Source organism: Onychostoma macrolepis, chromosome 23 (genome assembly GCF_012432095.1).
Source record: "Onychostoma macrolepis isolate SWU-2019 chromosome 23, ASM1243209v1, whole genome shotgun sequence".
NCBI classification, from domain to species: Eukaryota; Metazoa; Chordata; class Actinopteri; order Cypriniformes; family Cyprinidae; genus Onychostoma; species Onychostoma macrolepis.
This window is the reverse complement of record NC_081177.1, coordinates 27,340,868-27,353,015: the sequence shown is the minus strand read 5'-3', so window position 1 is coordinate 27,353,015 and position 12,148 is coordinate 27,340,868. Positions and strand designations below refer to the sequence as shown.

The window sequence follows — 12,148 nt, the reverse complement described above, 5'->3', positions numbered from 1 at the left end:
AAGTTATTTGCCTTCTGTTAAATGATACTGAAAGCTCTAAAGTAAATTGTATGAAGGACAAATCTGAAAAACTAATTCAGCCTTTTGAGTAAAGACTCAAAATGAATTGAACAAGTTTTATCACTCAGAAATTTTCAGAAATTAAACAAAGAAAACAAACCTGAATGTGAATGTCTTGTTTAAAATACGCTGAGTTATCAAACTAATGATTTGTCTGTGTAACTGAAATGGTCAGTCTCAAAGACTGCTGTTAATCTAAATCTGAATAAGCACATTTAACGACTCTTAATAGCTTTTGTTCTGCTTCTCTATATTTGAGGGCACATCTGCTGTACTGCCATGGCTGAGTCTACACAAGTCAAAAATAAGGACCCTGCACAGAGGCCAACCACAGAAAAACATGGAATAGAACCTCCAAATGTAACCATTGATGAGATGATGGATAACCTGTCTGAATATTTGAACAAAAGGCTGGGACTGAGAAAGTGCCATGATGATATGTGCCAGAAATATGGAATTAAACAATCAAACAGTGGATTATGGGACTTGCAGGACATTAAAAAGGCTTATGGAAAGACAAATCGTCTAAGGGTAAATACTAAGAGAGATGGATTATCTGTGATTTTGGGCAAACAAATCCGACAACACTTGCAGAAGTGTGAAACTGACAAATTACTTCCTGTATGCAGAAAACAGGAGAGAGTGTTGTAGAATATGAAGAACGATTCAGACAGATTTGGTTGGAACATGCTGGTTTAAATGGTAATGAGGATCTGGACAAGGATACTAACATGCCTCTAAAAACTGCTTTTGTAAATGGACTGAAACCTGAAATTTCAAAAGCCCTAAAAATCCGATATGATGACTGGGACGGCATTGGAACAGCTTTCAATCAGATTGTTGAGTGGTCAGTAAAAATTGAAAGGACATATGAAGTCAAACTCAGAGCTCTGCAATCTAGACCCTCAACATACAGTTACAAGAGCACAGAGAATGATCTTCAAGAAAAAGGAGGACGGAGATACACACAGACAAAAACACAACGACAAGGAAGATGTAATTATTGCAACAAAGAAGGACACTGGTTTCGTGAATGCAAAATAAGACTGAGATATGAAAATAAAGATGTGAATGACCTGGACAAGAGATTTCAGCAGCTTACTCAAGAACAAAAACAATCCCTCCTAAATGCGGTTGAACCACAGGGAAACTAAAATACCCCTCTCTGCAGTACCTGCTAGCGGCAGTTCATCCAAAATCTGATGGACTTTATGTATGTGCAAAAATAAATGATTCTGATATCCATTTTTTACTGGATACTGGAGCAGAGTTAACGGTCATACCTACATCTTTGGCCAGCAAGACTGAACTTTCACTGAGTCAGGAGCACATCATCGCAAATGGAGCAGGGGGGGGATATCACTCTAAGAAAAACAGAACCCATTATTCTATGCATTGGGCCTCATGAAGTGGAAACCAAAATTTGGGTAGGACAAACTACACAGCCTTTATTAGGGCTTGATGTATTGTTGAAATTCAACTCATCTCTAACTTTTGAAGGCGGCAAAGTAACATGGAACTTGAGGAGGCTTGAAAAGACTGATTTGCAACGGCATAGTATCTGGTCAGAAGATAAAGATGACTGTGGATTGCTACAAATGACACCAGTATCATTCACTGGGAGGACACCACCAAGCACAAAACAATACCCTGTCAGCAAAGAATCTATCCAGGGAATTCTTCCAATTGTTCAACAGCTAGAGAAACGTGGCATTTTGAAGAAAACTCAAAGTGCATCCAACAGCCCAACTTGGCCTGTAAGAAAAACTAATGGCACATGGAGACTGACAGTAGACTACAGAGAAGCTAACAAATGTGTAGATAAACTGACACCTCTAGTAGCTAACCCTGCTACCATTTTTAACACCTTAAAACCAGAACATGAATGGTTCACGGTGATTGACATGGCTAATGGATTTTGGTCAGTGCCTTTGGCAGCAGAGTGTCAACCCTGGCTTGCTTTTACAGTTGATGGACAACAATATCAATGGACACGTCTTCCACAAGGGTTCCACAACAGCCCTACTGTCTACCATCAAGCTCTCAGAACACATTTAACATCTCCAGAAATGCCAAATGTGACATCGGAGGTCATACAGTATGTGGATGATGTACTCGTTGCCTCAGAGACTGCACAAGAACATGAGAAGGATGTCAGAGCTCTTTTGGATCATCTAAGCTCTAAAGGTCATAAAGCAAGTTTAGAAAAGGCTCAGATTATGCAGAAAGAAGTGATCTATTTAGGACAGAAGATATCCAAGGGTGAAAGAACAATAACCCAAGATAGAACTAAGGCAATTAAAGAAACCCCTGAACCTACAACGGTTCAAGAACTAAGAAAGTTTTTAGGACTCTGTAACTACAACAGATCTTGGGTAGACTCATATACAGAAATTGCCCAGCCCCTTTATGACTTGCTAAAGGGAAATCCACATTCCAAAGAAAACATCACCCTCACTGAAGAAGCATGCACAGCCTTTCAGAAGCTAAAAAATGCTTTAAGCGAAGCACCTGCCATCGGAATACCTGACACAGGTAGACCTTTCACCATGTTTGTGAATGAGAAAGATGGATATATGACAGCCATGTTAACACAAGAACATGGGGTGAACAGAGACCAGTGGGTTACTACTCAGCAAAATTGGATAATGTAGCTTTAGGCTTTGGACCCTGTCTAAGAGCAGTGCAAGCAGTTTACCTGGCAGTTGGACTGGTTTCCAGTCTGACTCTTGATCAGAAATTGATTGTCAAATGTCCACACACAGTACATGCTCTACTAACAATGCACAGAGCTTCACAAGTAACAGCAAGCCGATGGGGAAATTGGCTGGCAGTACTAGAAGCAAGTAACATTGTAATTGAGAAAGCCAGTGTCTCTAATCCCTCCACCATAATGATGGCGACAGAGATGAATGAAGATGATCACAAGTGTGAAGAGACTGTCACCACTTTGGAAACTGATAAACATATCAAAGAAACTCCACTGCAAAACCCTGACTTGGTTCTCTTCACTGATGGATCATCAACTTGTGAAATGGGGGTGAGAAAAACTGGATGGGCTGTAACATCAGACACTGAAGTTTTGGCAAAAGGATCAATGCCTCCAGGAACATCAGCTCAACAAGCAGAACTTAAGGCCCTGATTGAAGCATGCAAACTAGCCCAAGATAAAACAGCAAACATATACACAGATTCTAGATATGGATTCGGCGTTGTTCATGATTTTGGACAGTTGTGGAGACAAAGAGGATTCATGACTGCAGCTGGGACACCTGTAAAAAATGGACAACTTGTTAAAGAACTTCTAGAAGCTCTTCAGTTACCAAATGAAATCACTATTCTTAAGGTAAAAGCACACACAAAAGACACAACAACTGAAGCCAAAGGCAATGCCCTAGCAGACTATGCTGCTAAACATGCCTCAAAAGAGAGGCGTTTGGAGACAGTATTATTAAGACACATGGGAAAAGATAGACAAACTGTTTCAGACATCAAAGAAATGCAGAGTAAATCCCCAAGAGAAGAAATATGGTCATGGATGGAAAATGGAGCAAAACTACATGATGATAATATTTGGCGATATGATACACGAACCGTTGCTCCTGAATGTCTTTTGCCCTATTTAGCCACCCAAATTCATTCATTGGGCCATGTAGGTGATGACAAAATGATCTACAGATTCAATCAAGTGTGGTGGAATCCCAAGTTCCGCATACAAGCACGTCATGTCACTAGAAACTGCATCACATGTGAAAAAAACAATCCAGGAGCCAGAATCCAGACTCCAGCTGTGGCAACACCAGCTCCACCTGGTCCATTCAGACACCTTCAGATGGACTACATAACACTTCCTAGGTGTGGGAGATTTCAGGATGTGCTGGTCATAATAGATACATTTTCAAGATGGGTTGAAGCATTCCCAACAAAACATGGCACATCAACACACACAGCCAAAATACTAGTCAAGGACATTATTCCAAGGTGGGGTCTACCAGAATGTATAGATTCTGACCAAGGAACACACTTTACAGCTGCAGTGTGCAAGGAAGTGTGTAGAATGTTGAACATTCAATGGTCATTACATTGCCCTTACAGACCACAAGCCTCAGGACAAACAGAGAGGATGAATCGAATCATAAAGGAACGATTATCAAAATGTCATCAGGAAGGAATTGCCTGGCGGGTGCCCTACCCACTGTGCTCTGCAGCATTCGGGCAACACACAACAAGGAAACTGGATTAAGCCCTTTGAAATCATCACAGGCCGTCCCATGTCTTTACCTGGAACCATAGATTTACGAAGGCCGATGTACACTTGATATCTGACAGCCTGGTCCACTACTGTGAAAGACTCAGCCTGGCAGTACAGGGTGCCGAGAAGCAAGTTCGGGAAGCATGGGAGCCTCCTCCAGAAGGGGGGCATAGTCTAATTCCTGGTCAATGGGTAATGATTCACAAACCTCAGAGATTACCATTGGAAACAAGGTGGCAAGGTCCATTTCAGGTTCTTTTAGTAACTAATGCAGCAGTTAAAGTATCTGGAAAGAATAAATGGATTCATGTGAACCATTGCAAATTAGCTAATCCACCTAGAGGAGAGGATAGGTGGCAGTGGTGTTTATCAGAGTCCATACATGGCAGGACTAAAGTTTTTAGGCTTTAGCTTGTTGCCTGAGGATGAAGATCACACTATCACTGATAAACACTGTAGTGTCCTGCCAGATTAAATAGGGACAGTTTTAGCTGTAGAAAGAAGTAACTGCTCAAATCTAAGTGCTATGGCAAGATATGTTTTCTTTCCTTCTTGTGTGTTGCAGGTCTTCAGTGGTCCTAAGGATCTACATCATTCCGCACATGTCTTTAAGCTGACACCTGCTGCAAGATTGGGATAACACAAATTCACCTGTTAAGTGAATGCTATCACAAGACCATACTCCAAGACACCTCAGAGAATGGCATCACTCACCATGCAAGCAATATTACTTTCATTAATCAATAGTGTTTTGAGTGCCCAAATGAATGTTGTGGATAACAAAAACATTTACATGCAGCTGGTACAGATGACAGCCAAACATGCTAACAGGACTGGTTGTTATATCTGTGGACTAATACCACATTCTGCTGCACATGGTTTTCCTATGATGTCTGTACCTGTCACTCCCAAGTATAACGGTGAAAATTCTGGAACTAATTAAATCATTGTCAGGTCTAACCAGAGGCTAGATGATCAACCTGTAAACATTGTTCTGTCCCTTGGGCCATATCCATGGTGTGTTAAACAAAATGGCTCTGTTTTTGTTGGAGAGACTGTGGATTGTCATAAGGTTTTAGACAATCAAACCCTTCCAGAAGCGTATCATACTGCTGTGGGAGTTTATTGGATGTGTGGTAACAATGCATATTCTCAACTTCCTAACATATGGTCAGGCGTCTGTGCACTAGGCCATCTAGTTCCAGCCATGAGGATTGTTTCAAGTTTGCCTGACAGAATCAGGTATCAAAGATCAACAGATCTTTTTGGAACTCACCATCAGTCTATGTGGAAGAGAGCACTTGGCTCTTCTTCCCACTTATGGAGTAATGTCAGCCTTGGACCAAATTGGTGACCTCTCCAAAGAAGTAGAAATATTAGCTAATAACACAGCATTGGGCTTAAGCAAGATATCAGAAGAATTAACCTCTGTTAGATTAATTGCCTTGCAAAACAGAACAGCACTGGATTATCTACTATCTGCACAAGGTGGGACCTGCAAAATTATTGGAATAGAGTGCTGTTCTTACATTCCAAATAATAATGAAGATTTGAAAAAAGTGATTTCTAACATTCATAATGTCTCCAGGGTAGTACACGAAATATCAACAATTACAAGTTCTGGCTTCTTCAATTGGATAACAAAATATGTAGGAGACCTAGGAAAAACAGCAGTTGAGTACATTTTCTTAGGCTTAATTGGATTGACTCTGTTCACCTTACTGATTAAAGGGATGAAAATCATAGTAATTAAATTAATTTGCAGAACAACCAAGATGGATAAAGCACAGGCTATTGATAGAACATCAGCAGCACATCTAATCTAAGCCATGTATTGTACAGTTTGTGATGACCTAGCATCAATTGTCATGAATTATTGTAACCTTTGTTGCAAGCAGGAACCTGTATACAGCATGTGTACACGATTACTAAAATGATAACTATTTGTTTTTATGTTCTTTTTATTATGTGTGATCAAAAATGATCAAAGGGGGGGATTGAAAGATTATTTGTTTTTAATTAACTTTAGTCAAATGTATTTGAATCAACTGTAGCCAGCTGTATAAACTGTTCTAAAGTGTGAACCAACTAGCCCATATAATGAGCCTAAAAGTGTGAACCAAATGGCCCATCCTGTCAGGACATCATAAGGTTACACTATCATTGGCTCTCCATGGGGTGTTATTGTGTTGTTTGTAGCACATTTGTTACTGGGTATAAAGGTCTGGTCTCACAGACAGTACTTTGGGTTAAGATTGTTTGAAGGATGACATGCTAACATCACTGCTGAGGAACTGCTACACTGCTACCTTCAATAAATTCTTCTCCCCACAAGAACTTTGGTCAAGCTTACTTATTTTATGTATTAGAGAAATCTAGTACATTGGCGAGCCACCCAAACTACTGCTCAACCAAATACAGCAAAATCTAACAATAGACACTAAGGAATAACCTTTGTAGGGACACAGACGGTTTAAGAGTCTGGTTTTGACACGTGCTTCTGCCTTGAATAAAAATGAATACATTGTCCATACCTTCGGGTTAAATTCAGATATGCCAATCCATTTATTGTCCATTTGGCATTGCAAACAACAACAACAACAACAACAACAACAAAAATAAACTTAAACAAACTTGGTCTTCATTCAAACTAAATATTTTAAATCCAAGACAAACTGTCACGAGCACAGTCCTGCACACTCGACACAGCCCGGCACGACATGGTCAAAAAGTTAATTTGACCTTCCATTGCGCACCTGTCATTAATCAATACCCTACTTAAATACGCTCAAAATAATCTAGTGCCAAAAACAAAAATTACAACTCAATATAGTGGCTCCAACATACTAACCCCTAATTGTTAATGACATAAGGCATAAACAATTCAATCCACATATTTACATAAGGAGCCATTAAACATTTCATTACACATCAATAAATCTTAAAATAATTACTCTTACTCTTTTTCCATAAGTGTACACTTAATGCATTTGAACCTTTTACATTTCTAATAAAGGACAAACCTTTGTTACCGGTCTTACTTTTATGTTTGTCTTGGTTTGAACTCGTGCAGATCTAACCAAACCCTTCTTATCTGGGAAAGTCTCTAGTACTCTTCCAAGCATCCATGAATTGTGTGGAGCTGTAGAAACTGCAATGAGAACGATGTCACCAAGCACAAGATTACATCTCTCTTTGGTCCATTTTTGCTTTTCCTGTAACAAAGGTAAGTACTCTTTTATCCATCTTTTCCAAAAAAGATCCAGGAGGTATTGAACTTGTTTCCACCTTCTCCTTACATATGGATCCGATTTCTCAAAGAGACCAGGAGGATAGACTGGTTTTCTCTTCGTTGTGAGAAGATGATTCGGGGTAAGTGCTTCAAGATCATTAGGATCTTCAGACATTTTGGTGATGGTGATGGTCTATCATTGAGAATTGCCTCAACTTCATGTAATCCTTCATCATCTAGTGTTTGTTGAATTAAGGATTGAGTACAACACCTTTCTCACCATTGAAATGAGACGCTCCCATGCGCCACCGTGATGTGAAGCTGAAGGTGGATTAAAACTCCATTTAATTCCTTTTTGTGCCAAAAACTTTGTGATTTAACTCTTCAAGTGCTCTTTTCAGCTGCTTTTCTGCACTAGTAAAGTTTGCTCAAATGACACACTTGTCCTCTTCTGCATATGAATCATTGCAAAGCATTAATGCAAGGATCAGTGTCCAACGAGTATGCAACCTCTAAATGAACTGCTCTGCTGGCCATGCATGTAACAATTACGCCATAGTGTTTCCCACAAGTGCAACCTCTTTTTACATCAATTGGGCCAAAATAATCTACTCCAGCGTTTGTGAACTAAGGTCGATCTGCAGTTATCCTTTCTGTGGGCAAGTCAGCCATTCTTTGCTCACCTAGCTTACCTCTGTGCCGTCTGCAAAAGGTACAGCTTGAAATTATTTGTCTGGCTGTCGCATTAGCGTGGGTGATCCAGTATTTTTCTCTTAAAATAGACAGCATATGGTTTCTTCCACTATGACCACTTTGTATATGAATATGCCTCAGAATCAGCTTGTTAACATGCTGGTCTTTAGATAAAATAGCAGGATGCTTCCCTTTTTCAGGCATAGCAGCTCTGCATAACCTCCCACCGATTCTTAGCAACCCATGCTCTAGAATGGGACTCAAATTGTGAATAGCACTGTCTTTTCTAACTTCAGACTTCCAGATTTTAATGCTGAAATTTCCATGCTGAAACTTTCCCATTGACAGAACTTGATGATAGCCTTTTCTGCCTCAAAAAGGTCATCTGTAGACAGGCACTGTCCTCCAAATGAAGCTTTGGCTTGTTGCAACTTCTGTTCCAACACATTGCAATCATTTAAGGTCGTCATCATCATCATCATCAATTTTTTCCTTTGGCAACTTATTTCAAGTAGAAAATTCTTTCCTTCAACATCCATGCAACTGCTGTCTTGAGCCTTTTCCAATCAGAGAAGTAATGGGTCAGCCTATGGGTTGCATTATTGGTGTTCTCAACACTTACAACATTCGTTGAGATTTCTTTCTTGAGTTCTGGGTCATCATCAGAAATGTTTGCGTCAATTATGTCTTTTGACCACTCTGAATCTAGTTCTCTCAGAAACTTTGGTCCATTTATCCATATCATACTGGTTATGGGCTTCTGTGCAGTCAATCCCCTTGATGCATCATCTGCGGGGTTTTGTGAAGTATGAATATACCTCCACTGTGTCACCTCCGAAGCTTCTCTGATTTCAGAAACCCTATTTGCCACAAAGATACATAATCTCTTGTTTTCATTCCTTATGTATTTTAAGACAGATGTACCATCATGTTCTCTGAGCATTGTGTCGACACGAATAGCTAAGACAGCAGCAGTCAGCACTAAACGAGGAATGATAACTGGTTTTAGGGGAGCCATCCTGGCTTTGCCAAGCAGAAAGGAGACGTGAACAGTTAGAATTCAGCAGCCTTAGGTAGGTCATATCCATATCCACTTCCACTGGCATCTGAGAAATGGTGTAGTTGGGCACTAACAGGTTGTCCAAAATCATTTGGTTTCAGATACCTGTCAACATTGAAAGTCCTCAGTTGATCCAAGTCCGTAATCCATCTAATCCACCTTTGTTCAAGAACTTTGGGAATCTCATCATCCCAGTCATGGTTTGTTCTGCACAACTCCTGGAGGATGAGTTTGACTGGAAGGGTCAGTGGTGCAAGATATCCTAAAGGATCATACACTGAACTAATCGCTGACAAAATGCCACGTCTAGTTGGCAATCTTTCTTTGCAGACAGTTTTGAAGTTGAAAGTGTCACTCTGCACACACCATTGAAGTCCTAAGGCCCTTTCCAATGGTAGTTCATCTTGATCCAAATTGAGCTGACTAAGATTTTTGGATCTGTCTTCTTCTGCAATGGCCTGTAAGACCTCACGGCTGTTGCTGACCCACTGCGTCAGATGCAAGCCTCCTTTGTGACAAAGAACAGTCAAATCTTTGACCATCTGGATTGCTTCATACTCTGTAGGCAAGCTTTTCAAGTAATCGTCCATGTAGAAGTTCTTATACACTGTGTCAATCACCTTTTCATTGAAGAAGTGCTGATTACATTTCAGGGTAACAGTTACATAACCACTCAATTCATTTTTCTTCTATTATGCCCCTTTTTACAAGTTGCAATATAAGTCTCTGGTGTCCCCAGAATGTGTCTGTGAAGTTTCAGCTCAAAATACCCTACAGATCATTTATTATATCATTTTGAAAATGCCTATTTTGAGTGGGAGCAGAAACACGCTGTCTTCGTGCATGTCTCTTTAAATGCAAATGAGCTGCTGCTACCTGCCCCCTTTTCCAGAATAGGGCTGTGCCTTTACAGCTGGTATCTCATATCTCTGCTAAAAAACAAACAAACAAAAAAAAACATCTGTTTGGTTTTGATCATCATGTATGAAATCATGATGTCATGAAATCATACGTTTTAAAACAATATCAGTTTAAACTTCTGAAATACGGTTTCCTGAGCACACACACCCGAAGTGAATGCACAGAAAGCAGCTGTCACACGGCATGTGAGTACTAAACTAAGTTCTCTTTCACAGAAGTTTTTGTTAAAAACACGCATAAGTTACAATAACACAGTTGGTTATGTCTGTGAAGTAAAACAGCTGAGAAAAAAATTGCATGTCTATGTTAGACTGTGGGTAACACTTTAGAATACTGTTCTGTCGTTAATGAATAACTACACAGGAAAAAATGGCTAATGCACTATTAACATTGTATTAACTACTATTAACTAACAAGGAACTCTGATTAACGATTTATTAAGTAATAGCGCTAAGTTGAAACTGGTAGTTCACTATTAGCTAACCAATAACTACTATTTTTTTTCATATATCCTGAGAGCTCCTAAGAACTACTTTATACAGGTTCATAATTAATGTGAATTATGCATAATGAATAATTAATTCTAAAATGAAGATCATGGTAACCCACTAGTAATGACTCAAGTATTACCAAATCCTTCTACATGAACTACTGATTACTTGGATCAGTATTCTAAAGTGAAAATCATCATAACACTTTATTTTGATGGGTCCACAACATACAGCATACTGACCATGAGAAACTTTGCAAGTATGTCAACTTATTCTACTAACCCTAAACCTACCCTAACAGTCTACTCTGAGAGTTAGTAGACATGTAGTTCCAAATTAATGAGAATTAGTTGACACGTAGTTACAGAGTTACTTATAGTTAGTAGAATGTCTAAAGTGGACTATCAAAATAAAGTGTAACCTAACTTCCTAATATTGACTGATGTCATTGTGAGCTTTTGAGATATATGTAAGGTTTTGGATAGTAATGACTCAAGTGTTACTACATCCTTCTGAAGAAACTACTAATTATTTGGATCAGTATTCTAAAGTGAAGATCACGGTAACCCACTAGTAATGATTTAAGTGTTATCAAATCTAACAAAATGAATTACTAACCAGGACTTTACAAAAACCTCAAACGTTTACAATGACTTCAGTAATTACTAGAGAGTTATCACAAACTTCACTTTAGAATACTGATCCAAAAAATGACTAATTCCTTTAGAAGGATGTAGTAACACCTGAATAATTACTATTCAATACTTTACAAAAACCTCAAAAGCTTACAATGACTTCAGTAATTACAAGGGAGTTATCACGATCTTCACTTTAGAATACTGATCCAAAAAATGACTAATTCCTTTAGAAGGATGTAGTAACACCTGAATAATTACTATTCAATACTTTACAAAAACCTCAAAAGCTTACAATGATTTCAGTCATTACTAGGGAGTTATCATGATCTTCACTTTAGAATACTGATCCAAATAATTAGTAATTCCTTCTGAAGAATTTGGTAATACTTGAGTCATTACTAGTGGGTTACCGTGACCTTTACTTTAGAATGAATTATACATTATGTATTATTCATATTAATTATCAACCTGTATACAGTAGTTCTTAGTAGTTCTTGGGGAGGTATGAAAAAAAATAGTAGTTACTGATTAGCTAATAGTGAACTACCACATTCAACTAAGCACTATTACTTACTAATTCATTAATCAGAGTTGCTTGTTAGTTACTAGTAGTTACTAGAGTGCTAATATTGCATTACTCATGTGTTCTTGTGTAGTTATTCATTAATGATGGAACAGTATTCTAAAGTGTTACCGATCTGTGACAGCAGCGTAATATACAGTACCTACTGCTGTGTACGCTGTTAATATGACCCAAATAATAAAATAAAAACAGAAAATCACTCACTGCTCTAGACTGAA

General features: G+C 38.8%; 1 protein-coding gene across 1 annotated transcript; it reads left to right on the top strand.

Annotated features, from left to right (window-relative positions):
• The first annotated feature begins 339 nt into the window (after positions 1-339).
• On the top strand, positions 340-1,214 carry LOC131531565 (uncharacterized). Its single transcript, XM_058762401.1, has 2 exons — positions 340-591; positions 678-1,214. The coding sequence occupies exons 1-2, from the start codon at positions 340-342 to the stop codon at positions 1,212-1,214; spliced, it is 789 nt and encodes a 262-aa protein (XP_058618384.1).
• Positions 1,215-12,148: the final 10,934 nt, after the last annotated feature.

Bases quoted from the DNA above. Each gene is read 5' to 3' on its own strand.
- LOC131531565 (XM_058762401.1), top strand. From the start codon at position 340: ATGGCTGAGTCTACACAAGTCAAAAATAAGGACCCTGCACAGAGGCCA. The intron at 592-677 runs GTAAATACTAAG...TGACAAATTACT, and splicing joins GAAAGACAAATCGTCTAAGG to TCCTGTATGCAGAAAACAGG.